The 27645-nt window shown below is 40.1% G+C and overlaps 1 protein-coding gene across 5 annotated transcripts in view; it reads left to right on the top strand.

Annotated features, from left to right (window-relative positions):
* The window catches only part of ARHGAP26 (Rho GTPase activating protein 26), a 443756-nt gene that overhangs the window by 246649 nt on the left and 169462 nt on the right, over nt 1-27645 (top strand). For all 5 annotated transcript variants that reach the window (XM_036281726.1, XM_036281724.1, XM_036281725.1 and 2 more), the window contains exons 13-17: nt 4489-4554; nt 9206-9280; nt 23554-23641; nt 25314-25372; nt 26887-26992. In XM_036281726.1, coding sequence (XP_036137619.1) covers nt 4489-4554; nt 9206-9280; nt 23554-23641; nt 25314-25372; nt 26887-26992 — 394 coding nt within the window. The remainder of the gene's footprint in view (nt 1-4488; nt 4555-9205; nt 9281-23553; nt 23642-25313; nt 25373-26886; nt 26993-27645) is intronic.

The raw sequence follows: 27645 nt of genomic DNA, 5'->3' as shown, positions 1-27645 counted from the left end.
ACGCAGTTTTATCTGTTTATAACTAATCATTATCATCGTTATGCAACTTGGACCCATTACAGGCCAACAGAGAGTTACCTTGAGCTCTTAATGTTTGGCTTTGCAGTACGTAAGCATTATATACATTTGAACTGATATATACTAATAAGGACTGTGTTACATGCGTAATGTATAAGGCCTTTACATGCAATATATGTGTAAGATTTCTTTAAATAAAAACGGTTTGCTGGTTTAGAACAAATTGGGGAACTTCTGATGTTGGGAAAATTGAAGGGGATGAACATTTACTCAGATTTTTATGGGGGCTTTTGCTTTGCTGTTTTCCAAAAGAAGTAATTGTAGTTGATGTAGGTTAGTGGAATTTAATTGTCTCTGGATATACTTGGAAGGTTCTGTTGTATCCTTTTTCATTACCTATTACTCACCTAGGCAAGGATCTGGCTTCCCACAGTCCCACAAGGAAAGGTTAATAGACTGCTTTGCCTCTGTAAGGTTCTGTCTGGCTCTGTCTGTATTTCTTCAGCTACTTGTGCTGATGGCTTTGTGAGCATGGATCTTCTTGCTGGGCTCATCACTGTCAGCTACCAACTTATTTTCAAGTATTCAAAACTTCAATCAGTGATCATGGGGTAAGGAACCAAAACAATCTTTGTTCTGGACAGAAGTTCAGTGCCATGTTTGCAAATCTCCTCTAATCAGGCTTGGCAGCTCCCCTGAGCACTGTGCCAAATGGCAGTTCTCTCCCAAACTTCTGTGACTACCATCCGTATGTTAGGGTCCTCTTAAGTACCTCTCACAAGAAGAACTACAGTGATACCTCGGTTCTCGAACGCCTTGACTTTCGACCAAATCGGTATTCGACCAGGAGATTCGAGAAACTTTTGTCTTGGAATCCGAACAAATATTTGGAACTCGAACTTCCGAGATGAGCCGAGTTGAGCCGAATGGCGTTCATTCGGCCCAGCGCGCCTTGCTTGCGTCATCAGTGTGAGTGCAGAGAGAGAGTCACGCTTTGTGGAGAGAGTCACGCTTTACACTGAATTTAACCCTTAGACATACTGTACACTTTTATTTCTTGTTGAGACTTATGTTTTTCTACATATTATATACAAATTAGGCCAGTAAATAGGCATTTTCTGGGGCTTGGAACGAATTAATCCAGTTTCCATTATTTCCTATTGGGTTTCATTGCTTCGGTTCTCGAACAATTTGGTTCTCGACCGTCCTCCTGGAATGAATTATGTTCGAGAACCGAGGTATCACTGTAAAAGGCTTTGACTGTTGTGTCAGTTATGAACATTTTGGAAACCTCCTTAAGTATAAAGAGTAATTTCCCCTCTGATAAATACTTTCTAGTAGTCTCTCTTCTAACTACTGTAAAAAAGAATAAAAACCCTCCCCTGCACCTAAAAAGATGTCCAAGATCCTCAGTCAGCAGGAAAGTGTAGATCAAACCACATTGAGATACCACTTCACACCCACTAGAATCGCTATAATAAAAAAAGACAATAACAAATGTTGGCAAGGCTGTGAAGAAATTGGAACCCTCGTACATCGCTGGTGGGAATGTAAAACAGTGTAGTGCTTTAGAAAGCAGTTTGGCAGTTTCTCAAAAAAAGTTAAGCATAGAGTTACCATATAACTCAGCATTTTCACTCCTAGGCATATACTGAAGAGAAATGAAAGTATGTCTACACATAGACTTGTACACAGATGTTCCTAGCAGCATTTACTCTTTTTTTTTTTCTTTATTGAGTTTAGAGAGAGAGGAAGGGAGAGGGAGAGAGAGATAGAAACATCGATGAGAGAGAACATCGATTGGCTGCCTCCTGCATGCCCCCCATTGGGGATTGGCCCCACAACCTGGGCATGTGCCGTGACCAGGAATTGAACCAGCAACCTCTTGGTGCATGGGTCGATGCTCAACCACTGAGCCACACTGGCCAGGCAGCATTTACTCTTAATAACTCAAAGTGGAAGCAATAGCTGATGAATGGATACTTGAAGTGTGGTCTGTCTGAACTATAGAATAGTATTTCAGCATATAAAGAATGAGTACTATTGCCCTGGCCGGTTTGGCTCAGCGCTTAGAGCATCGGCCTGCGGTCCTGAGAGACCCAGGTTCGGTTCCCGCTAAGGGCATGTACCTTGGTTGCAGTTTGTCCCCGGCCCTGGTTGGTCGTGCGGGTGGCAGCCACTCGATGTGTCTCTTTCACGTCGATGTTTCTCTCTCTCTCTCTCTCCCTCTCTCTCCCTCCCACTGTATCTGTGCAAAAAAAAAAAAAGAGTATTGATGTCATAGCAGAGATGAGCCTTGAACACATTATAACAAATGAAAGAAGCAACACACAAAAGACTACCTATAGTATGATTCCAGTTACATAAAATGTTCAGAATAAACAAATCTGCAGAGACAGAAGTAGACTAGTGGTTTCTAGGGGCTGGAATAAGGGGGGAAATGGGGAGTGACTGCTAATGTATATGAGTTTCTTTATGGGGAGTAATGAAAATGTTATGAAATTAGATAGTGGTGATTGATTCATAACTTATTTAAAAATTAGGAATTAATGAATTGTATGCTTTAAGTGTGTGAACTCTATGATATGTGAATTATATCTCAATAAAGCTCTTATTTTTAAAAATCGTCCCCTAGATTCCAATGGGTATTTGGCTTGTAATTTATAATTTCTTATTAACTTGGGGAAATATCTATGTCATGAGTTGAGTTTCATTTGGAAGAATAATTTTGATCTGGCTTTCAGCTTCTAGTCAGAAAGCTCAATATAACACAATTTGCAAAGTAAATACTTGGTCCATGCTAGAAAAAGCGAGGGATTGAGTTAGTAGGCTTTTTACAGCTTTAAGGGAATATAAGAGCAATGGCTTTGTATAGCAGTTGGTCTCCAGGAAGAAAAACACTCTCTTCCTCCTTTTATAGTACTTTACTTACTATCCTAGAGACCAAGTGTGTTTATAATAAGTACCACTAAGCACTAAGTGTGCATGTAAGAACGAGAGTTGTTTCCCTTTGGGAAGAACAGTTTTAGGAAATTAGCATTCCTTTCTAGTTTGACTTGGGGAATTCTCAGTAATTTTTTGAAAGGATTTTAATCTTCATTGGATTTAAATTTACTCACAGACATTAAAAACTGGAGAAAGATTCCATTTGGATTATATCCAAGATGAGTTCCAGGTCTGCTCAGTTCTCATATTGTACAAGTTTATTTCTTGCCCTGGGACAATGACAAATCATTTATAAATACTCACCTTCCTCCTTTCTATCCTTTCCCTCTCTGCTCTGAACATTTGTTTGTAGAATGTTTTGTCCTGATGTCCTAAAAAGGTCAAAGATGAACCCATTCTCAAAGACTACCACATACGTCTTATCACTTGGTAACCAGACTGTGAGTTTCCAGCTTTGTTGCCAGGGTGGGAATTAGGTCTTTGCTGTGGAAAGCATTGCTGTAGTTGATCATTTATTTTCTGAGAGACGCTAGTGGGTTTTGGAGCAGGTGGCATACTGTCACCACCTGCTGATTTACCATACAGAGGGTACCTCTGCTTACTGCTCTAGTCCTACTTCCTCGGGTGGCCTCTCTGCTCTTCACTGCTTAATTTTCCTCTGGGTCTGTCTTTCTTTCTTTCTAGTAACCTGGGCAGGATTTTACTTCTCTCTTTAACTCAGGGTCACATTCAAGGCTCTTAGGTCATACGGGTTCTGGGGTGTCTCCTACATAGTAAACCTACGTCTTTGATCAAGATATCTAGTTTTGTCCAGCCTATGGGGCTCAGTGGATTGAGTGTTGTCCCATGGACTGAGAAATCCTGGTTCCGTAGCTTGTGGGCTTGATCCCCAGTAGGGGGCGTGTAGGGGGCGTGCAGGAGGCAGCCAATCCATGTTTCTCTCTTACATCGATGTTTCTGTTTCTTCCTTCCTCTCTCTCTAAAAAAATCAATAAGAAAAGATATTTAGCTTTGCCAAATTTCAGTTTTTTTCATCTATAATATGGGGCTAATGATAGTATCAGCCTAGAGGACTTGCTAGGGAAAAATGAGATAAGCTATGTCAAGCACTTATCCAACATTTTTTAAGCACTTCATTTGTGCTTTGTGAAGGAGACCAACAAGAAGTTAGTCCTCCATCTCTTGATATTAACCAAATAATCTAAAGGATGCCTTAGTAAGGTGCTTATCTCTGTATGCTGCAGTTTCTTCATCTATACATTGAGGATAACGATAACCTTGCAGAGTTACTATGAGAATTAAATGAGATAATATATACAAAGCACTTAGACCTATACCCAGCATGTGGTAAGCTCTCGGTGAATACCAGTTATTCTTTTTTATTATTATTCTTGTACTTCTAGTGGGAAAAATAAAAAGGTTATGTGGCCACACCGTGGGACTGAGTCATCTGAGTTGGTCATGCCTTGTCCCAAGGTTGGTTTGCACTGCCAGCAACTTGACGTTCTTCTCTTCCTCTTTCAGCTGCACAGTTGGACAGCATCGGCTTCAGCATAATAAGGAAATGCATTCATGCTGTGGAAACCAGAGGTAAAGTAGTTGAACAGATGGCATTGTTCTCAGTGAAGGTCACACATCTGGGGAGGCGTCAGACCTGCTACCTGCTGTTGTCCGATTTTAAGTGACTCATTAAGTCCCCAAGTGCCATTGCCTGTGTGTTTCCACAAGCTGTATTGCTCAGAAGCAGGGGCACTCAGCCAATTTGGTGTCATCGACCTCTTTGATCAGAATAAAGTTTGAAATGTGCACATATCAAATATGTGGGATTAAAAGGAAAACAGTTACTGAAGATGAATTATTAAAATATTAAGGTATACTGTGTGTTGTGGTGTAATAATAGTGTTTCTTTGTTGACACTTTAAATAGCAAGTACAGTGGTGGGTTGATAACTGGCTTAATTCAGAAATAGGGATATTTCAAGGCATCTGTAACAATTGTAATATGTTATGAAAATACCGGTGACTGCTGACCAAGTTGTGCCGGTGCTGCTAATCTGCTGTGATTTGTTGCTTATATTGTTATGGAAGGGAGATGCTTAATTTTCAGTTAGAAGTCAGTGAAAATAAAGTTGTAATTGTGTTGCTGTTCATAGACACTGTGAATTCTGTAGTGGACCTCTTAGGGTCCATGGACCCTAGGTTAAGAACTTGTTCTGGTCGGCCCGTGGATCAGAGAGTCCCAGGTTCAGTTCCCGTTAAGGGCATGTACCTCGGTTGCAGTTTGTCCCCGGCCATGGTTGGGGTCATGTGGGTGGCAACCAGTCGATGTGTCTCTCTCACATCGATGTTTCTCTCTCTCTCTTCCTCCCACTCTATCTGAAGATAAATGCAAAAATGTCCTTGGGTGAGGGGAAAAAAAAAAGAACTTGCTCTGGGGAGCTTGTCGCTGGTTACCATCCAGGCAGGAAGAACTGGTCAGGCCTAGTTTCCTGTGGTGGCACTGTGGTCAGGCCCTGCCTATTGCACATAGACCTTTCCTGAGTCCATAGGAACATGGCTTTAAGATCAGGGAAGTGGTTTCATCCCAAAGACCTCCGTCCCCTCCTCCAAGATTGCCACAAAGGCGATTCTTCAGTTCTGACAGTTGTCCCCTTAGAAAAGGTGATACCTATCTTTCCAGTGGATTTGATATGAACTATTGTTAAAGATGTAAATCTTATTCTACAGCCTCTCAACTCACCAGCCCTTTGTTGTTGTTGTTTGGAAGAAATTCTGTCTTTTAAAGCAGTATCCATAACTCTTACCAGTTGAGAAATAGAGGCATCTTTATAAAGACTATAAAGTTTTGAGTAGAGGGGGAGGAAAAAAAATAACCTATAAGCCTCTACTCCTGTGTATCCAGACAAAAAGTATTCTTTTTAACGCAGTTATTTTAATGTGTACTAACATTTTTAAATGTTTCCTTATTTCTACTATACCTTTCTTCAATAAAGAGTTAGGTAGTTTACAAAGATAATGTAAAATATAACCAGAGAATATAAAGTAGAAGTAGGTGACAGTTCTGGGAATGGATCTTGAGGAAATAAATACTTGGTTCAGGTTGTTATATAGCTGTTTACAGAAAGGTGTTATTAAGGTGAAAACTCAGAAACTGGCCAAATGTCTCAAAAATCTATATAATAGCTAAGTTCTGGAAACAGCCCAAGTGTCCATCAGTAGATGAGTGGATAAAAAAGCTGTGGTACATTTACACAATGGAACACTATGCAGTTGTAAAAAAGAAGGGCCTCTTACTCTTTGAGACAGTAAGGAGGGACCTGGAGAGTATTATGCTAAGTGAAATAAGCCAGGCAGAGAAAGACACATGATCTTACTTATATGTGGACTCTAGTGAACAGAATAAGCTGATGAGTAAAATAGATCTAGAGACATGGAAGTAGGGAACAGACTGAGGAATCTCAGAGGGAAGGGGGTGGGTGGGTGGGAAGAGATTAACCAGAGATCTTAAGGAATGTATATGCATGTCTGCATAACCCATGGACAAGGACAATAGTGTAGTGAAGGCCTGGGGGAGAGGAGGGTCAGTGGAGGGAAAAGTGGGGATAGCTGTAATACTTTTTAACAATAAAGATTAAAAAAAGATGCACATACAAACTAAAAAAATAAATAAATCAGTTAAATCAACAGTGGTATATCCATTCTGTAAAAAACTCTGAATCATTAAAAATGCAGTGGAAATACATTTATTGACACCCACGATTTTCATTATATATAGTTAGTGAAAAATGCAAGTTATAAAACAGCCTGCCAAGCACGAACCCATTCTGGGGCTGGTGGGGAGAAGGAAATTCGTACCTGCGCAGGTACCATTGCGTTGTCAGTGCATCTCTGCCGCTTTTACCATCTTCCTTTGACTTATCTATTTCCATAACTGCAGTTTCAAAACTTTTAAAAGTAGGTATAGCTAAGGTAATTTTCAACAGGCATTTTTAAATGCTTTTTATTTTAAAATAAAAGAATGAGCTGTAAGAGATACAGGCTTACCAAAAGTAGAGTCATAAAAGCAGAGCCAAAAGTGAGTTCAAAACAAAACTCCCCTCCCCTCCATCCCCCCAGGCCCTTCAGATACTTGCCTGAGGTGGGCCACCTGTCTGCCACTCAGTTTTCAGCAGCCAGAACAAAGAGAGAAACCTAATCATTTGAAACCCTTCACACAGTCTGTGCGATAAATGCAAATCAAGAGCTCAGGAGGCAACTTTTTCTGATGTAAAGCCAAAAAGTATACAGGATAAGTGGTAAGGAAGAGAAGGGCCACCAGCTGGTTTGGTCTCGTAGCTTCTTCCTCCAAAAATGATGTTTTAACTTCTGAGGAAGTTTTCATTTAGCACCAAGAGGACATAAGGACAGTGTGAGTTAAATGTCATTTTTACATAAATACATGAAAGGAGTGGTCGTTTCCATACTGCAGTGCATGTATGTATACACATATTTGTGGCGAACAGAGGTGACCAGACCTCCCATGTTCCCTGGGGTTCATTCATCATTGTCCAATGGGAGCTGGGATTGTGTCAAGTTCCAGGAAAGCACAAGGACAAAAGAAAGAGATAACACTTCAGGAAGGACAAGACTTTCAGGCCACCATGTCACTGGTTCTGCTACTGAGGAATGTGAGGCCCATTTCTTCATTTGACCAGGGTCTCCTAGCCCATGAACATGCTGGGTGATACCATGTTTTTATGTCTATTTTAGCTGTAAAGCCCCCCATTCCAGACCACTTGCTTTTATTCATGAGTTCCATATCTATGGAGGTCTTGTACTATTAGCTTTTCCCCAAATTTCATCCAGGAAGTTTTGCTTTGGCTTCAGAGTAGTGGCTGTGATGCAGTATAACTCACCATTTTATTCATTCATTCTATCATGTATCATATACTGATCTGGATGTTGGAGATATAAGGGTGAGGAAGGCAGAATCACTGTACTGTGAGTTTGCATTGTAGTTGTGGGGAGAAAGACAGACAAGAAACCAAATAAGAAAGATAATTTTAGTTATTATTAAGTGCCATAAAGAAAAGAAAACAGCCAGGTACTGGCCAATAGTGTTGGGCATGGGATGCATTAGATTAAAGAGGTTGTGTTTGAGCTGAGACCTGAACGATGAAACGATCTGGGAAAGGGGGGTTCCAGGTGGAAGAGGTCCTGTGCAAAGGCTGTGATTGGGGGCCTGAGCTTGATATCTTGGAGCAACAGGAAGGCCAGTGTGGCTGGAGCGAAGTGGCGTGGTTGATGATATGGTCAGAGGGAGGCCTGTGCTCAGTCGTGTGGACCTGGTAGGCACAGGAAGGTTTGACTGTGATCTAAATGCAGTGGGAAGCCACTGGAAGGTTTTAAGAAAAGAGATGGATTGAACTGATTTGCACTTTGAAAAGTTCACTTTGGCTAGTGGTTGAGAAATGGACATCAGGGGAATAAGATAGGAAGCAGGAAACCAGTTAGTTGAGAGGTATCAGATATGATGGGCCTAGGATTCACGAAAGAGAAGTCATTTTATGTCACTTGGTCTGAATTGTTCCCTTTCGTAAATGATACGTGATCTCATCCTTGTCCTTAAATGAACAAAGTACTGACGTGAGTTAGATTTTGGTTTTTTGGGTATTTGAAGGTAATTGCCTTCTAGTCTAGTTGCATATTTCCTTGGGTTGAATGAAGGTGGTCCTTCTTTTTCTTTATAATGAATATTTAGATGGCAAATGAATGGATTTTCTAATTTCTCAGTCTTGATGAACATTCTACAAAATTAAAAAATATCCTTACACCTCTATATTTTCATTCTTTGTGTGAAAATAAATTGTGAAGGGTTTATCCTTTTCTGTACTATGAATTTTTTTGTCATGTCATTTTTGGATTTTTAAATTTAAAAATTGGTTAACTAGGATATATTTAAAAGTATGTATTTTGTATCTTCCAAAACTCTTCAGATGTTGCCTTTGGCAAGGGAAGAGGGAGGTTCCTATCCCCTCTAATGACTAACCTAACATGAGGGCTGAAGTATGCAGCACATCTGTGAAACCCTAGACAGCGTACCAGTCTCCCTTCTTCACTAAGAGCAGAGCTGAGTGACACGGGACTTTAATTAAAGCGGCTTTTAGAAGGACTGAGAAAATGAAAACAGTGCCTTTGGCTGGGTTGGCTTGACTTGTGTTTTGATGTAGCTCTAATTAAATCATCACTGTTTCTCTTTTCAGGGATCAATGAACAAGGGCTCTACCGAATCGTGGGGGTCAATTCCAGAGTGCAGAAGCTGTTGAGCGTCCTGATGGGTGAGTGCGGCACTGCCTATGCCAGGCAGGCCCCAGGGGGCATGGAGCGGGCACCTCTGAAAAGTCACCAGGTCTGTAAATATGGACACCCCATAGGGAAGGAATCAGAGGGTTCCAAGAGGTAATTCCCAGAAATAAGCTTCCTCACTCCCTTGTGGTCATGGCTGCGGGAATCATTGGAAGAGGTACTGCGCGGGACTGGACAAAACAAAAAATGGCAGGTCCAAGGCACCACACCCTCTCTGTTTGAGGACTTGGCCACTGCCTGTTCCAGTGGCACTAGGTCACTCATGTGACCACCACACCCTACTCTCTCCTTAATAGCTCCTGACTCCCTCTGTCCGCTTTGGAGACAGGCATTTAATGGGGCACACCCCTGTCTGTGTCTCATGTTCGGGTTTCATATTCCCTGTTAAAGAGAAGGGCTCACATCACTCCCAGATAAAATGTTGTTTATTATTATTATCATTATTATAATTTTTTTAAATCCTCAGCCGAGGATATTTTTCCATTGATTTTTTTAGATAGAGTGGGAGGGGGGAAGGGAGAGAGTAAGAGAGAGAGAGACTTAGAGAGAGGGAGAGACATCAATGTGAAAGAGACACACCCATTGGTTGCCTCCCACATGACCCCGACTGGGCCGGGGATTGAGCCTGCAACCCAGGTAGGTGCCCTTGACTGGGAATCGAACCCAAGACTCTTTGGTCTGCAGGCCAATGCTCTAACTGCAGAGCCAAACCGGCCAGGGCTCTCCCAAGAAAAAATGTATATAAGCAGATAATTCTTCTGATTCTCTTTGCTTCTAGATTTCAGCTGAGTCTCTCATTTGAGCAGCAGAACCTCTTTGCAGCTGGCTGATAGAAATATAAAGCTAGTATCTCTGAATGTGCAATGTTCAAATCAAAAACCCATGAGCCAATGAGCCAAATTTTCCTAGGCTGCAGATTTCCTGTATTTTTAGATATGAATGCAACCAGCCTCAGTGAGTCACATGGCTCTAAATGGCAAACAGATCAGATTTCACCCATCAGTGGCTGTTACTCATCCCCATGGAAGCCCAGCCACACACTTGTAGAGATGGACTGTTGCTTAGGGTCCCTGCTCAGTGTTCTGGGCAGGGGCACTTCCTCTTGTTAGTATTTGTCATTTCTTTTTGCCATTCCAGTTTCTGAAAATGGTTTTTATATGTAAAGAATTCTCCTCTCTCATGTTGATGAGAACAGCTCTCTACCTCTTTTCGAGAGAGCTCCTTGCTTCTGTAGGCAAAACTCGACTGTATTGCTAGTCCCAGTGAGATCTTTTGTTTGAAAATATGATTATTTTTAAGGCACTTTTTGGGACTATATGTTTGATTCAGATTTAGGATATGGTTAGTTTTTTAAAAATTAACTTTTTATTTTGCAGTAATTATACACTCACATGCAGTTGTAAGAAATAATATAGAGAAATCCTGTGTTCCTTCAAGGGCTGTAGGGCAGTATCACAACCAGGATATTGATGCAGGTGAGATGCAGAACAGTTCCATCACACAAGGAGCCCTTGCCATGCCCTTTTATGGCTATACCCATCTGCTCCACTCCTCATCTCACCCTCATTCTTTTTTTTTTTTTTGTACAGATAGAGTGGGAGGGAGAGAGAGGAAGGGAGAGACAGACAGAAACATCAACATGAAGGGACACATCGAGTGGCTGCCACCCGCATGACCAACCAGGGCCGGGGACAAACTGCAACCGAAGTACGTGCCCTTATCGGGAACCGAACCCGGGTCTCTCCGGACCGCAGGCCGACGCTCTAACCGCTGAGCCAAACTGGCCAGGGCTCACCCTCATTCTTAACACCTGCTGACCACTGATCTGCTCTCCATTTCTGTAGTTTTGTCATTTCAAGATTATCATATAAATGGAAACATATAATATGTAATCTCTTGGGATTGGTTTTCTTTCAATCAGCATAATTCCCTTCAGATTTATATCGGTAGTTGTTTATTTTTTTATTTTTTATTGCTGACTAGTATTCTATTATATAGATACACTACAGTTTGTTTAATCATTCACTTGATGAAGGACATCTGGGTTGTTTCCAGGCTGGGGAAATTACAAATAACGCTGCTATAAACATTTGTGTACAGGTTTGTATATGAACATTAATTTGTTTCAATGGGATAAATGTCCAAGAATGCAATTGATGGATTGTGTGGTGATATGGTTAATTTTTGAAAAGTTCTAGTGTAAGGAAGAATTAGGAGTCCAACAGGCTTCAGTCTTCAGTCCTTCGTTCCTGATCAGTGCTGCAAACATCTGTGGAGTGTCTGCTCTCTGAAGCAGATTGTCAGGTGCTAGAGATGAAACTTTAGAAAGAGTTTTTTCTTGTCTGCAGAGTGTCCAGTAGAAGGGGATATGCATGCAAATGAAGGCTGCAATGTGAAATATGACCCTGGGGCCCAATCTGAGCTGGGTCTGGAAGACTAATGAGAACAGAAGAATAGTTCAGTTTCAGGAAGTATGAGCAATGGCATGGGAGCAGAAATCAGGGCCTGTGGTGTCCATAGCAGAGAGTACTGATCTTATTATTATTTATTATTTGAAAGTACTCAAGGCTGGGACAGGAGAATTAAAGCTGAAATGCTGAGGTGGCCCCTTTTGCTGACGAACTTGAATATTGTGCTAAGGAGTTTGGTTTTTCTTTTTCTGTGGGAAGTAAGATGCTATTAAAAGTTTCTAAGTAGTGGAGTTATGTGTGTTAGGACTCTACTACAAAAGTGTCAAGAGGGCATTTCAGAATAGTTTAAAGGAAAAATAAAAGTTATTTGCTCACATAACTGGTAAGGCCAAGATGGCAGAGTCTGGTGGCTCCAGTGACATCTTTACATTTGTGGGAGCCTTTCCCACTCATTTCTCTGGCTTTTCATTATCCGTGACCTCTGCTTGTCTTGATATTGGCTACATTCTTCATTGGAATGTCCCAGATAGTCCAGTCTCAGTGGTCCCTGGAGCTTGCATCACTGAGAAGAGAGTGTCTTTCTTGACAGTTTTGGCAGAATGTCCCAGGATGGACTTTGATTGATCAGTATAGGGCCATTCATGTGATCCATTTCACAATCTCAGGCCAATTACATGGCCTACAGCAGATGGATCCAGACGCCTGGACCCTGTGTCTGTCTCTGGTGATCCTGAGCTACCTCTGTGAGGGTGGTGCAGGAGTAGGGTGGGTAGTGGGGTCTGTCCACAGGACTTTGTGGACTGATCAGGATTATTAGCAGAATGATGGAGGTGTGCTTTCCTGGAATGGCTGCTGGGTGAGAACAAAAGTATGTTTGACACAGGTCTTAACCAGGTCAGGTGCTAGTTTGAGGAGGATAACACTGGCATCAATGTGGAACGTGCATTTGATCGTGGAAAGACATGGAGGAAGAAGACCATTGCAACAGATTAGGCACAGCATGCCTTATCAGGGGCTAGACCAAGTAGCCACTCTGAGGTCAGGAAAAAAGGACAGGTTGAAAATGATTGAAGAGAGAGAGAATCAACAGGATTTTGTAACCAGCTGGATACTGGGGAGCAGAAGGGGTTGAGAGATTTCAAAGATGACAGATTTTTCTGTAAGGCAACACTAATGAAAAGAAATATGACATTTTAGTTGGGTTTGCTAATCTGAAAAAGAAGCACCTTAGCTCAATTGTGCTAAGCAGAATGGCAGGACAAGATCTTGTTTTTGTCACTTCTCTTTGTGGCCCTTGAACAAGATATGTGTTGTTTTCTTCCTCAGTTTTCCTAGGGACAGACAAAATGATCATGAACATCTGAGAAATGTCATGAAAAACTAATAACTATCAGCTGAAAGTCACAAGACCAGCTGCTTCTGCCAGGAGGACATTGTGGATAGACTAGAATCCAAACTGAGGTTCAACCAGAGCTGAGAAATGAACACAGTGCAAGATCTAATCAAAAGGGGAATACAAAAATAATACAGAATGTAAACAGTAATTGAAAGATAAATGTAAAAAAAAATCAAGTGGAGCCCTGGGCCGGGTGAGTCAGTTGGTTGGAGCATCATCCTGTACATCAGAAAAGGTTGTAGGTTCGATTCCCACGCAGGGCACATGCCTAGGTTACGGATTTGATCCCCCATTGAGATGCATGTAGGACGCAACCAATCAGTGCTTCTCTTTCACTTTGATGTTTCTCTCCCCCGCCCCCTCTCTAAAATCAATAAAAACGTATCCGTGGGTGAGGTTTGAAAAAAACACATGAACAAGTAAATGGAGAATGGTATCTTACTACCAGTTACATAAAACAGCGTGTGGATCTTAGACTTAAGAAATCACCCATTAGGCCAGGGAGACTCCAGGCCTTAAGGTCAAGCCCATCTCCCTTTTCCTCTGTGAACATGCTCTCATCTTCATCTGTTCTTGGCACTGGTACTAGAGTGGGTTAGCCTAGAGTATAATAAAAATATGGCTCCTAGCCCTGGCCAGTGTGGCTCAGCGGTTAGAGCATCAGCTCGCGGACCAAAGAGTCACGGTTTCGATTCCAGGCAAGGGCACATACCTTAGTTGCGGTTAGTCCCCAGCCCTGGTCAGGCTGTGCAGGAGGCAACCAATCGATGTGTCCCTATTACATTGATGTTCCTCTCTCTCTCTTCCTCCCTCCCACTCTGTCTAAAGATATTTGAAAATATATCCTCAGGTGAGGATTAAAATATATATATATATATATATATATACACACACACACACACATATATATACACACACATATATATTTATATATAAAATTTATGTATTTATATATATTTTATTTATAAAATATATGTGTGTGTGTGTGTGTGTGTGTGTGTGTATTTCATTCTAGAACTTCCCCATGGGGGCAGGACAGCAGAGGTTAAGAACATGCATTTTGGAGTTAGTTAGGCAAATTGCAGTTCCACTGCCTATCTATTTGATTTTACATGAGTTATTTAAACCTATCTGGTCTTCTATCTCGTCATCTGTAATAATAGCCGCTGCCTCTGTAACGACTTGAGGATTAAATGGAGAGAGCATGTGGGTTTCTGAGTCCAGATCCTCCACATGTTAATCAATAAATGTTAGCTGTTACTATTTTTTTTTTTTTTTTATCCTCACCTGAGGACATTTTTCCATTTTTTGTTCAGGTAGAGTGGGAGGGAGAGAGAGGAACAGAGAGAGAGAGAGAAACATCGATGTAAAAGGAACACATCGAGTGGCTGCCACCCACACAACCGACCAGGGCCAGGGACAAACTGCAACCGAGGTACGCGCCCCTAGCGGGAACCGAACCCGGATCTCTCAGGACCGCAGGCCGATGCTCTAACCGCTGAACCAAACCGGCCAGGGCACTATTTTTAGTTTTTATATGTACATTTAATTATTTCCTTAGGGTTTATTTAAAGTTGTTAACTTGCTGGGTGGAAGTATGTATATGATTTGAAGGCCCTTCATTGATATTCCCAAATTTGCTGTCAGCAAAGTCTGAGGCGAATGTCCTGTACCTCCCATCCTTGTCATCTCTGTTGCTTTTCTGCATATAAATTATAAATGTATTTTTTAAATGAATCTCATTTTTATTGAAGCACTTCTGTAAACCTGGGTGATTTGGACATTTTTCCTGTTTCTTGCTGATTTATAGTTCTCCTTTAATGAATTGCTTGTTTGTGTTCTCAGCCTGTTTTTCCATTGGTGTTGTCATCTTTGGATTGTAAGACCTGTTTAGATTTGGAGGCTATGTTACTGATATTTTGTTCCAGATTATCATTTATCTTGAACTTTATTTATGGTACTTTTGTTTTGTCTTATGAATGTTTTATATTTTTTTGGAGTCCAATCTTTTATGAAGTCAGTCTTTTTCCTAGATGAATTATACCTGTTCCAGCATTATAGAACCTTTCTGTTTTCCTTAAAATCCATCTGGAATTTATTCACTCAGAATAGGAACGAACCCTTCTCTTCCCCAAATACTTATTCGATTGACCAGTAACCTTAAAATGAAAAATTTCCCCCCTTTTCACTACTTCTAAATATCACCAGATAGTCATTCTTTTGCATATATTGGGGTCTGATAAAGGAGTTCTTAACTATATTTTTCTAGAGAAAAACAAGATTTTTGTATTATGCAATTTTCAATTTTTTAAAACAATATTATCATAATTTTTCACCTTTTTAATGTTTATCTTCTAATTCTTAGCATTTTAGCAAAATTTATCAAACTTGTGCCCCATGTCCATGTCATTCATTTAAATTTCTCTTGGTTGATTTTTGTTTGTTTGTTTTTTGCTGTTTATAATGCAAATTTTAGTTTTGTAAGTGAATTTTTGGTGTCTTTACTAACTCTACCTATTTAGCTGTTTTCATTTCCACCTTTCAGCTGTCGCCTTTGTTATTTCAGTCTGTTTCTTTTTTTATTTGATGTCTTATTTCACAGCATCCATATTTTTCTGAATTTTATTTAGAGTTCAGAACAGGTGCTTTCTGAATTTTTTTAAAAGAGTGCTTTTGTCTTTATATTTTATGCCAACAAGTATTTTGTCAGCTTTTTCTATCTTCTGTGTAATCAAACCTGAACACAGAGAAGTTTATAAATCTTTGTAGTTAAATTCACTATGGATAGATTGTCCTTGTTTTGCTGCTGTTTTCCTGAATGCTATTAGAATCATCCTCTTATGAGTAAGACTAGATGCCTGTGGTACATGAATCCATCCAATTTTCTGGCATTCTTAAATCTTTCACTTAGTGTGTGTCTATATGCCTGGATAGATTTCTCCTGGTTCTGAAGGAAATGGAGTTCATTTCTGGTTCATCTGAAGTGTGCTGAGGTTCTTCCCTTGTCACTCTCATGTTTCTTTTAGGATTTTACCCCTCTAAATTCATTCCCCTTAATATAAAGGGACACCTTCCACTTCTGTCCTCAGTCTCATTTCACTGCCTGTTTGTAATTTCAAGGCCACTCCAGAAAGTGTGTGCTGGGATGGGGTGGAGTGGGGCAATGCAGCCTGGCATCCCTCTCCAGCGTGACTTTGGGGCTATTCTTTAGGGTGGACAGAGGGCCCTGGCTTGTGTAAATGGGTTTTCTTCTTGCCTTTACCTGAGCTTTGCCTGATGGATATTCCTCTGGTGACAGGCAGAATGGTGACTATGAGCCTAATGTTCTGTGCTGTTGAAACTTTATGTTCTTTTTTTTGTTTTGCACGCACCTTTTTACTATTTTCACCTTGATGGCGAAGGAATGCAAATTCACTGTTACTACTTTTTCTTTCCTTATTCTGTAACTTTTCCCTTTTTTTAAAAAAACTAATTTTTAAAGTCAGATTGGTGCTACAGAGAGCACATGGAAGGGATTAAATTGCAATGCTTTAAAGCACTAAATTAATAGTAGCTTACCTCCCCCTGGTCTCTGATCCAGCTATGAACGATCCTTCCTTACAGCTCTGGGACCTTGGCTGTCTGTATTTGTGTTTTCTGTGCCCTTCGTTCCCATACCCTCTCACAGAGGAGCACAAATAAAAGCAAGCAAGGACTCCTTTCAGAAGAAATCCTAAAGTAATAGGCATTCTTCATGACAACTCTTAAGATCCAAGGCTTGCCTAGTACTGAGTGGAAACGCCCCAACCTTGTAGAAGCAGCAGAGCCAGGCAAAGAGTAAACTTTCAATTTTACCCACCTGTAAAGGACAGCAGAGAAATGATCACCAGGAATTGTTGGGGTGGGGACTGATCCTTCTGGGAGCTAGTAAGGTAACTACTAACCACAGTCTGGAATTCCCAGAGGATAGAGACCTCAGATGGAAACTCATCTTCCTCTCTGCTCCTCTCATGGTCACCTTTGCCTATTGGGATGCTTCAGGCAGGTTCTTCTAAGACAGGAACTTGAGACACTAAGAGGTTTTGGATTTCAGAACAGAAGTGGTTGTAGGATTCTTGGGAACTAGATATAGGAAGTGATTAGTTTTTAAGGAATATGACTTTTTAAATGAGAAAATAATTTGATAGAGTAAACAAATTTATTTTTAGATTGCTAAGGATTAAATCTAGTCTTGAAAAAATTACCTGTAAGATAAATGAAGTCTTATTTACATAGAAGATATTATACTTACATAAACTGTGACCTCAAAGATGTAACGGAGATGTAGAATGTGGAAGGCTCAAGAAGATTTTTAAAAAAGAAGAAAATGGGGGAGGGAGGGACTGGGTGAAAGAAGGTGAAGGGATTAGCCAAAGAACATGTATTCATAACCCATGAACACAGACAACAGTGTTGTAGTGATGGCTAGAGGGAAGGTGGGGGGAGGGGAGGGTAAGGGCTGGGTAGAGGTGGGCAAAAGGAGGAAAATAGGAGCATCTGTAATAGTGTCAACAATAAAAATAGAGAAAAAAAGAAAAAGATAGAAAACAAAGTACAATTGTTGAAGTGCAGGAAAGCAAGACCATGAGGTATTTCCTAAGGAATTACCTATAGATCAATGGAGCAGACAAGAGAAACTAGAAATGGGGTTCACACACATGTGGTTAGTTGATATTTGGTAATGGTGTCAAAGTACAATGGGCAGAGGACAGTCATTTCAACCAGTGGTTCAAGTACAATTGGGCATCCATATGGGAAAAAATAAATTCAACCCTTAACTTAAACGGTGTACAAAAATTAACTCAAGGTGGATCATATTCCCAAGAGCTAAAACTATAAAAATTTTAGAAGAAAACAGGAGAAAATCTTTGTGATCTTGCTTTAGAAAAGATTTCTTAGATGAAACACAAAATCAGGAACCATAATAGAAAAATCTGATAAACTGAACTTTATTTAAATAAAATAGTCCTGTTTTTTAAAAGACATTGAAAAAAAGAAAATAGTCCGGCTGGTGGGGCTCAGTGGTTGAGTGTCAGCCATGCATCAAGAGGTCGCTGGTTTGATTCCAGTCAGGGCACATGCCCAGGTTGTGGACCTGATCCTCAGTGCGGGGCATGCAGGAGGTGGCCAATCGATATTCTCTTATCGATGTTTCTATCTCTCCCTCTCCCTCTAAAATCAATAAAGAAAAAAAAGAAAGAAAATACAAACTATAGATCAAGAGAAAATATTTGCAGACTGTATGTCTGATAAAGTATTTGTATCCATAATATATTAAAATAACTCCTGCAATTCAGTAATAAGAACACACCAACCCAGTTTTTAAAATGGACAAATGATTTGAAAAAACAGTTCACCAAAGAAAATAGACAAATATCCAAAAAGCACATGAAAAGATGACCAAGGTCATTAGTCATTAAGAAAAAGCAAATTTTAAAAATGTTACCTACTAGAATAACTAAAATTTCAAAATTAAACACATGACCATATGATGTGTTGATGAAGACGTGAAGCAACTCTCACACTGCTGGTGGGAACGCAAATGGCCCAACTCTTGGAAAACAATTTGGCAGTCTCTGTTAAAGTTAAACATAACTTATTTTAATGACACTTTTACATATTTTTACCCAGTTACACTGCTAAGTATTTTACCCAAGAGATGAAAATGTATTCAAGTATTTATAGTGTCTTTATTCATTACAGCCAATAATTGGAAATAACATAAATGCCCATCAACTATTGAATAGATAAAGTGTGGCTCATCCATAAAATTGGATACTAATCAATAGTAAAAAGATAAACTACTGGTACACTCAACAACTTGAATGGATTTCAGAAGTACTATATAAAGTAGTTGCCAGGGGCTAGAGTTGGAGGGAGGGCATTGACTATAAAAGGGGCACAGGCTGATTTTGGGGGGTGATGACAATTACTTATAGAGTGTGGTGATGGTTACATGATTATTTACATTTGTCAAAAATTGTGGAACTGTACACTTGGAAAGGGTGAATATGCCTCAGTAGACAACTTTAAACATAGGAGATGATTCTCAACCTTCCTTCTCATTAAAAAATGCAAATTAGACATGGAGGGATCTGGAGAGTATTATGCTGAGCAAAATAAGCCAGTCAGAGAAAGACAAGTACCACATGATTTCTCTTATTTGTGGAACATAATGAACAAAATGAGCTGTCGACCAAAAGAGGTCCAGAGTCATGGAACAGACTGACAAACCTCAGAGGGATGGGGGATGGGAGGGATGAGAGGGATGGGAAGAGATAAACCAAAGAACTTATATACATATATGCACAACTAACCCCTACAGACATTAGGCTGGGGAAGGCAGAAGGGTGGTGGGAGCGGGAAGAAGGGGGTTAATGGGGAAAAAGGAGGATATCTGTAATACTTTCAACAATAAAAAAAGTAAAAATTAAGAAAAAAGAAAAAATGCCAATTAAAACAGTCAGATAACCTTTTTTTTTTTTTAAACTTACCATATTGGCTAAGATCAAAGTGTTTTGATTGTATGATGTCAAGGATTTGAGGAAATGGTCACCCTTATACTCAAATATAATAGTACAACCTCTGAGGGACAGGTGAACAATATATTTCAAAATTTTAAATACATACACTTTTTGACCCAGAAATTCCTCTTTGGGGAATTTTTTCTATAAGTAAGACATGTAAAAATATCACTGTTTATCACAGCTAAAGCAGGGAACAACCTTAATTTCCATGAGTGGGACATTTAACTATGGTTAAAGTACTGTGAGGTAGATATATTTGTGTGCTGATATGGAATAATTTCTTAAGATACTGTTCAATGAAAATTTTAATGCACAGTGACATGTATAGTGTTCTGCTGCATTTTTTAGAAGCTGTAAAGCCCTGGCCAGTGTGGCTCGGTTGGTTGAGCATTGCCCTGAGCACTAAAAGGTCACTGGTTTGATTCCAGTCAGGGCACATACCCAGGTTTCGGGTTTGGGGTCTCTCTCTCTCTCTCTCTCTCTCTCCCCCCCCTTCCCCTCCCTCCTTTACTCTCTAAAATAGATAAAAACATATTTTTATTTAAAAAATTATTTTTCTTTCTTGATTTTAGAGAAAGAAGAAGGGAGAGGGAGAGAGATAGAAACATCGATGAGAGAGAACATTGATTGTCACCTCCTGCATGCCTCCCACTGGGGATCAGGCCCACAACCTGGGCATGTGCCCTGACCAGGAATTGAACCGGCGACCTCTTGGTGCATGGGTGGATGATCAACCGCTGAACATATTTTTTAAAAAGCTGTATGTGTCCATATTTTGCTTGTTGTGCATACACTGTTAGAGATAGCACACACCCACAAAACTGGTGTTAGCAGGTGCGTCTCACATAGGAACGGCTTACCTTGAATGTATATCTGTTTGTTTACTTGAATTTTTTTTACCACGTGCATCTATTACCTTCTCAATTAAAGAAAATAATTTTAATTTGCATACATTATAATGTGTTATTAGGGAGTATAGGAGTACATAGGTGACTTCCCTCTTCATTTTCTCCAGAAGGTCCCTAGTGTTTTGTCAGCAACAGTGGACTCAATGGATCTTGGGACTGATCCAGTGTGACAGTTCTAAGACCACCTCCCCTTGTAAACACTGCTTCCAGTCTACATCTCCTGTTTTTCCAAATTCCTGTGGAAGTAGGTTGAGGAGGAAATCCACTCATTTTGCTTTACCCACACGATGACTTTCTGGCTGTTGCACTGCTCCTGTAGCTTAGGTCCTTTTTACCGAGCACTGCAATGGTCAAGTGACATGGTAAGGACAAACATACTGAGTTCTGCAGAAAAGTTTGCATATGTCTCTGCATGTTGTTCAAATGCTACCAGAAAGCTTCTGTGAGTGAGTAGAGCATTGGTAGGGAGGTGTGGAAATCAGCGGCACTTCCTGAAATGAGGTAGCTTGGGAGGCTGTCTTCAATTTAGTTCGGATATTAAATGAATTAAAATGGATGTGCTCAAGTTATGAGCCTTGCCTCATCAGTGCTATAAAAAGCCCTTGAGTCGGGCTGTAATGTGACTCTTCCCTCTGTAATGTTACACAATATTCCTATGGTTACAGAGCCTGAATAAGTGGAAGCTAATCATTAGTTAGCTAAATGTGGTTCATGGAACAGTTCACAACTCCCAGACCTGCCAACTGCTGCTTGTTTAGTGTCATGTTCACTCTTCTTGGGTAGAAGGTGGTTTGTTCCTCAGAAAAATGTACAGTAACATTTGTCTCGCGTCCAGAAACCATGCAGTGTGGCAGCTCTCCATGTGCCTTGGTCATGGGGAGGGTAAAAGGTCACGCTAAGCAAAGTGTTTCAGTACATACACTTAGGCAGAAAGTAACCATTAAGGGAATGTGAGATGACAAAGCAGGGAAAGAATTAAAGCTGCAGAGGTTTTGGATACTTGGAAAAAAAATCACACTTTGTTCACTTTTCAGAAATCTGCTATGGTAGAACTCTATGGAATTTGCTACTGTGTGGGACCCAGAAATAAAAGCATGCTCTTTGGGTTCTTCCTTGTTTGTTTTATGTGGCATAATAGACTTCATTATTGCCCAGAGTCACCTGCGAACACATAACTATGCTACCTTTAGGAGCCATACTTTTTATGAGCTGGGGCCCTTCCTTCTCTCATGTTTCGGTATGTGTTAGGGGGACTTACTAAGAGCAGTAGCTACCCACTGGATTTGTGGCTTTGCCTGAGGATTAGAGCCTAAATCCTTAAGCCACTCATGACTATTTGGCCTCCTCCTACTAGGATGAAAGTGGGTTCTTTTTCAATGCCCACTTGTGACTCATTCCCCTTTCCAGCTGAATGTTGGCCCTTGCATTTTAAAGACTGTCCTGCTGTATCATTTAGATCTCTTGGTATTATTAAAAAAACAGAACACCTGACCTCAGCTGGCTTAAAGAAAAGGGGCATTTATTGGCTCCCATGATTAAAGGCATGACAAGATGCAAGGGCTCAAACCGTGTCATCAGACCCACTTTTGCTGCTTTTCCCATCTCTGGCTTTGTCCCCATACTCACTCTCAGGCTTCATGTGCTGCACTTAGGAGGAGGTGCAAAACCTTCCAGGTGCAAGCCCAGCAGGAAATAGCAGATATCCCTTTAGCTGTCTCCTAGAAGGGCCGTGATTTCACTCTCATTCAACTGGCCTAGGTCTTGGGCCATCCCTGAACCAGTCCTGGGGTCCAGAGAGATGCTGCACTTTGACTGGTCTGTCCTGAGTCTATTCCCTACCCCGGGAAGGGTGGAGCCTCACCTGAGCACTTGGAGTAGCTATGAGAAAAGGGTAGTAGTCCAACTGAAAAACAGGTGCTGTGTCCAAAGAAAAGGGGATGGGAGCTGGGAGGCAAATCATGGCTTTAGCATGAGAAGGCTGGATTCTCCCTCCAATGCCACTGAAGGTCTCTACTTCCGTCCCCCTTGCCAGCCGTGAGATAGGGTTCTACTGGTTTGTGGAGCAGGTCGTATTCCTCACCCTCTGCCTCTTTTTCTCACCTGTCTGTGTGCAGCTCAGGAAGACTACAAGAATTATCTGTTTTAAAATAGTACACACTTATTTAAAATATACTCATTTGTTTAAAATCCACACAAGAAGAACAAAAGACATAAGTAGGAGCTGATATAATTATAGCAGCTCTCATTGCATTTCTTGGCTTAAGACAATTTTTAAAAAATAAAAGTAGTGGAATCAAGTCATAGTTTAGAAAATACAAAATCAGTGTTCTACTACTCTGACCCAACTGCTCTTTTAATTTTAGAGTATTTTCATTCACCTTTGTTCATACAAATTTCTCACAAACTTATAAATGTTTATTTTTTATTTTTGCTTTTTTTTTTACTACCTGATAATCCAGGCATTTTCCATATTGCTTGATAGCCATCATTATCATGTAAAAGCAACATAATATTATTCCATTAAGTAACTCTGTCATAATTAGCCTAATCATTTTTCTATTATTGAACATTTAGGTTGTCTCTTTTAAAATTTTTTTCTATTGTTATAAAAAATAATATGTGTTAAACGTTTTGTGGGTATGTAACTTTTTTTATGCCTTATCTTAATTTCTGAGGATAGATTGTGGGACATGATATAAACATTTTTATGACTCTGGATACCTATTGCCAAACTGCTTTTCAAAACTGCTGCATGCATTTCTACTGCCTCCATCAGATTATAAGAGTATCAGCTTCACTGTGTTCTTGTCAGCAACAGACTTTGGATTTTTAAACATTTTCCTAATTTAATAGGTAAAAAATAAGTGTCGTTTTGTTGTAATTTGGATTTCTTTGGTTAGTAGTGAAGCTGAATGCTTTTATGTGTGCTTGGTTTTTAGCTGTATTTTCTGCTCTGCTTCATACATTGTCTTTTCTTCATCCTAGACCCCAAAACAGCTTCTGAAACAGAAACGGATATCTGTGCGGAATGGGAGATCAAGACCATCACCAGTGCTTTGAAGACCTACCTAAGGTAGGGACTTTCCATTTACAGTGCAGAGTGCCAGCTTGTTATCAGGCAATCAGGAAGAAAGCAGCTTTATTTTCAGCCTCTAGAGAGCTGTTGGGTGGGTGTTTGAGATGTGGAAACAGCTTATGTGTGGGTGCAGTTAGTTCAGCTGGTCAGTCCGATTGTAAATCATCCATAGTTGATGGTTGCCATTGTGCAATGGTGTCATGAGTGATTTAGGAAGCTTTGTTTTTTATGAGAAGCTACTATGACAATTAGCCTTTAACAGAACCTAAAATATGGTATTTCCTGAAATCCCTGCATACTCTATTAAGAAAGCAAGGAATCGCATCCCATTCTGTTGTGAATGTATGATTACATACCCTATGTATTTTGTTAGAATTGTGCATTGCAGGTTGAATATATTGCTGACACTAATCCTTAACAATGAGAAATTAATGGAGCTCCTTTTGACTCCTTCAGCTTGGATTGGGAAATATCACTGTGCTGGGGAAGAGTCTGTTTTCCTATAATATATGTGATATTACTGCTACCTCTCTACTCCTCCCTTGCTTATTAAGGGAGTGAGTGATTGCCTAGCTGCCCATATCTCAATTTTAGGAATAGATTGACATTTATGCTGGACTTGAGGGGTAGGCATAGGTTCTTCACTGTAGTTCTTACACAGGAAGGTGGGGTGGGGTGTCTAGTTTTAAACAAAGAGGAGCACTATCATCATAGATTGTGTAAGCATTTGTACAGGTTTTGTGAAGATTCCCTTGGCTCAAAAGCAAAGGAGGAAAGCCACAGAAAAGGACTTGGTAATGCCCGTTTTATTGGCTATTGGGGAATTGATGGAAGGATCTTGAAGTCAAGGATAAGATGAAATGCAAGTGAGTTGAATTAGCGAATTCAATGAGAATAAAATAAAATCTGAGCTTAGAATAATGTATAATCTGTTGAGAAGCTTATTATTTGGACTAACAGAAAAACCTCAAGTTTACAATTTAACATATTCATTAAATATTCATACCCTCAATACTGCCATTGTAGTTTACACAAAACCCTATTGTAGAAGTTGCATTTAGCACTTCTTGTTACCTGTTGATAGAGATTTGCTAATAAACAGTAAGTATAAAATGTATTTTTAAAAAACAGCAGGTAGATGTGATTGTTTCATGCCTAATGTTAGGGGTTCTAGCTCTCTGGCATTCTTGAGCAGAACTCCACAGTGAATTTGCCACAAAAATACCTACAAAGTCTCTCATAGTATTTATAGATACACTGATTGTAATAATAGGTGCTGGGAAGATGAGTGTTTTAGAACGGGTATTTGCAAATGTTTATCTAGTTGCCTGTTTCTCAAACATATTTTAAAATGCTCTTATTGATGGCCGAGTCACTGACTGAAAGGAAATCTCTTGTTTTGTGCCAGACTTTTGAATTAGTACTTTTCTGGTTGTGACTATGAAATAGTTGTAAACAGTACCTTAAAAAGGAGAGAGAATGAAAATTTCAGGTAAAATCTCAGGACCTTTCTAAAGGGAAACTAAGTAGAACTAAGCTGAGTTACTGTTGCTTCCCTGTGATCTTTGTCTTTGAGAAATGTTAATACAGTTTGGCAGTCTCCAGGCTGCTATTTAGAGAGAATATGATTGTTTTTATTAAGCTAACTAGGTTATAACCTTTATTCCAGAATGCTTCCAGGACCACTCATGATGTACCAGTTTCAAAGAAGTTTCATCAAAGCAGCAAGTAAGTTTTCTTTTTGTTACAGTTTTAAGGGGGAAGGGAATAGTTTTTTTCTATTTCAAAGAACAGTCAGTATCCCAAAATAAATATTTTCTAACCCTTCGTAGTCTGCATGTAAACTGCCCACATACATGCTCATGAGTTTAACAGAGAATGAAAACGAAACCAAATTGGGGTTGCTAAGGGCCTTGCTAGTACGCTGAATTTACAGTCGAGGAGAAAAACTTCCGAACTGTGTTTTTGGGGGTGAGGAGAGAAGAGAAAAGCAAGTTTGCTTTTTTAAATTTTGATTATTGGAGTTCTGACTCCTTGGGTTTTTCCCAGCCCTTAAGTAGCATTTTGCAGAATGAATCAAACTTTGTATATTACCTAAATTGAGCATTAGAAGTGTTTCCCTGAATGAGACACCATTTATATAACTTTCCAGCCCACTTTCTATCATGGCTTCCATTTACAGCTTCTGATCGTTCTTCAGCTATATCATCCAGGTCCCTAGCATCATATTACTGGGATTAAAATACATAGGGATTAGGTGCAAGCTACCCTAAATATACTGGAATCTGTCTACGTGGGGGCAGGCCTCCTGTAGGGGCAGTAAGATTCTCTATCAGATTTAAATCTGGCATGAAACCCCACAGTGCTGTTACGCCAATAGCCTGTGCCTCTCCCTGCTTCCTTTAAGCCTTCAGAGTTTGTTTACCATGGTAGCTACTACTGGCCTAATTTAGTAGCAACTAATGTTCTGATGGCCTTATCTACGCATAGTTTTCCCCTTCCAACGGGGAGGAGAAAGGCATGGGAGAAAGCTAGGAGTGAAGATAGGGTTTATGTGATTTCTTTCTCAGAAATTTCAAACTTATAGCAACCATTCTCTAATTAAACCTCACATCAGTCCTATAAATAGGTGGGATGGGTACCACCCTTCTAATTCCCAGAGAATTGGAGCCACTTACCCAAGTTCAACCAAGAGAACATGGCAAGCTATGATGTAGGTTACAAGTTGGCAGAAAGATTCACATATTTATGTGCCATTTCTATTTTCTGTACTAGGCTGACTGTCACACGTGGTTTGAGAATAACTGGATGTTTCCTTTGATTTCTTCGATGCTTTATTGAGGCATTGTTTTGATATTTGAGACTCTTTCAGTGTTGTTCATGTATGATCTGTTTATCACTTGCCAAGTGCATCAAGTTCCTTATTTCCTTGAAATGAAGCAGTCACTCTAGAGAGTCAGCTGCTCCCAAGTTTGTTCCTGCTCTGAACATGCAGTTGACTGGCTCCATTTCATCACGTCATCATTTTGGCTTGATTTTTCTGATGCCTTTTTTTTTAATGAACTCTGTTACAGAAAGTACCATTAAAAGCACTTGTAGATCTAGTCATTCTAGTCATGAGTACACAGAACAGGATCTTAACCCTTTGAGAAATCCCCAGTCTTTGTTTTCCTTGGATTTTGTCTTGTAAACGGATTTAGCTCTGACACTGACCAAAGGTTACCTCTCTCCTACTTTTGCAGAACTGGAGAATCAGGAGTCCCGGGTCTCTGAAATCCACAGCCTTGTTCATCGGCTCCCAGAGAAAAACAGGCAGATGTTACAGCTGCTCATGAACCACTTGGCAAAGTAGGTTTAAGGACTGATTGCTTACCCTCTTCTCACCCCTAGAAAGTTCTTATCTTAGCACTAACGCTGGTCTCAGTTCTGCTTATGTTTGTCTCTCCTGCTATTGCATCAGGTATGCTGGAGCTTAAGAAAGAAATGTGTGAAATGTTAACTGCAGTGGATAAGAACAGCAAGTGCCAGATGGTCTTTGCAAAGTGGGCTGGGGAAATGTCCCCTGCAACCAGGCCACCATACAGAGTTTTCAGGGGGTTTTTGCTCTTGCGATGACCAACGGCAAACAGGAATATGTCATCTATGATACCAGGTCACCAAGCAGAATTTTTAGGAGTTACATGTTCTTGTGATGATCAAGGATGAACAAGAATATGTTGTGGGATTACAGACCTTGGATTTGAAGTAAAGAGAACTGGATTTTAGAGGTGACTCTGTTCTTCACAAGCCACATAACCAGTCCTGGACACACCAGTGACCTCTCAGTTCCTAATTTCTTCATCTGTCAAATATGACTAGTAGGCTCCCTTTTATCTACCATGTCATTGATTTTTAAAGTTACATGTATTAAAGTATTTGAGGAAATACAGAGAATAAAGGAATAATCTTTGGAAAATGCCCACTTGCCCTCTGAGATCATCAAAGCATTCAGTGGGGGCTTG

This window comes from Molossus molossus, unplaced genomic scaffold, assembly GCF_014108415.1.
Source record: "Molossus molossus isolate mMolMol1 unplaced genomic scaffold, mMolMol1.p scaffold_m16_p_4, whole genome shotgun sequence".
In the NCBI taxonomy this organism is placed as follows: Eukaryota; Metazoa; Chordata; class Mammalia; order Chiroptera; family Molossidae; genus Molossus; species Molossus molossus.
The sequence above is the reverse complement of the archived record's forward strand: the minus strand, read 5'-3'. Positions and strand labels throughout refer to the sequence as shown.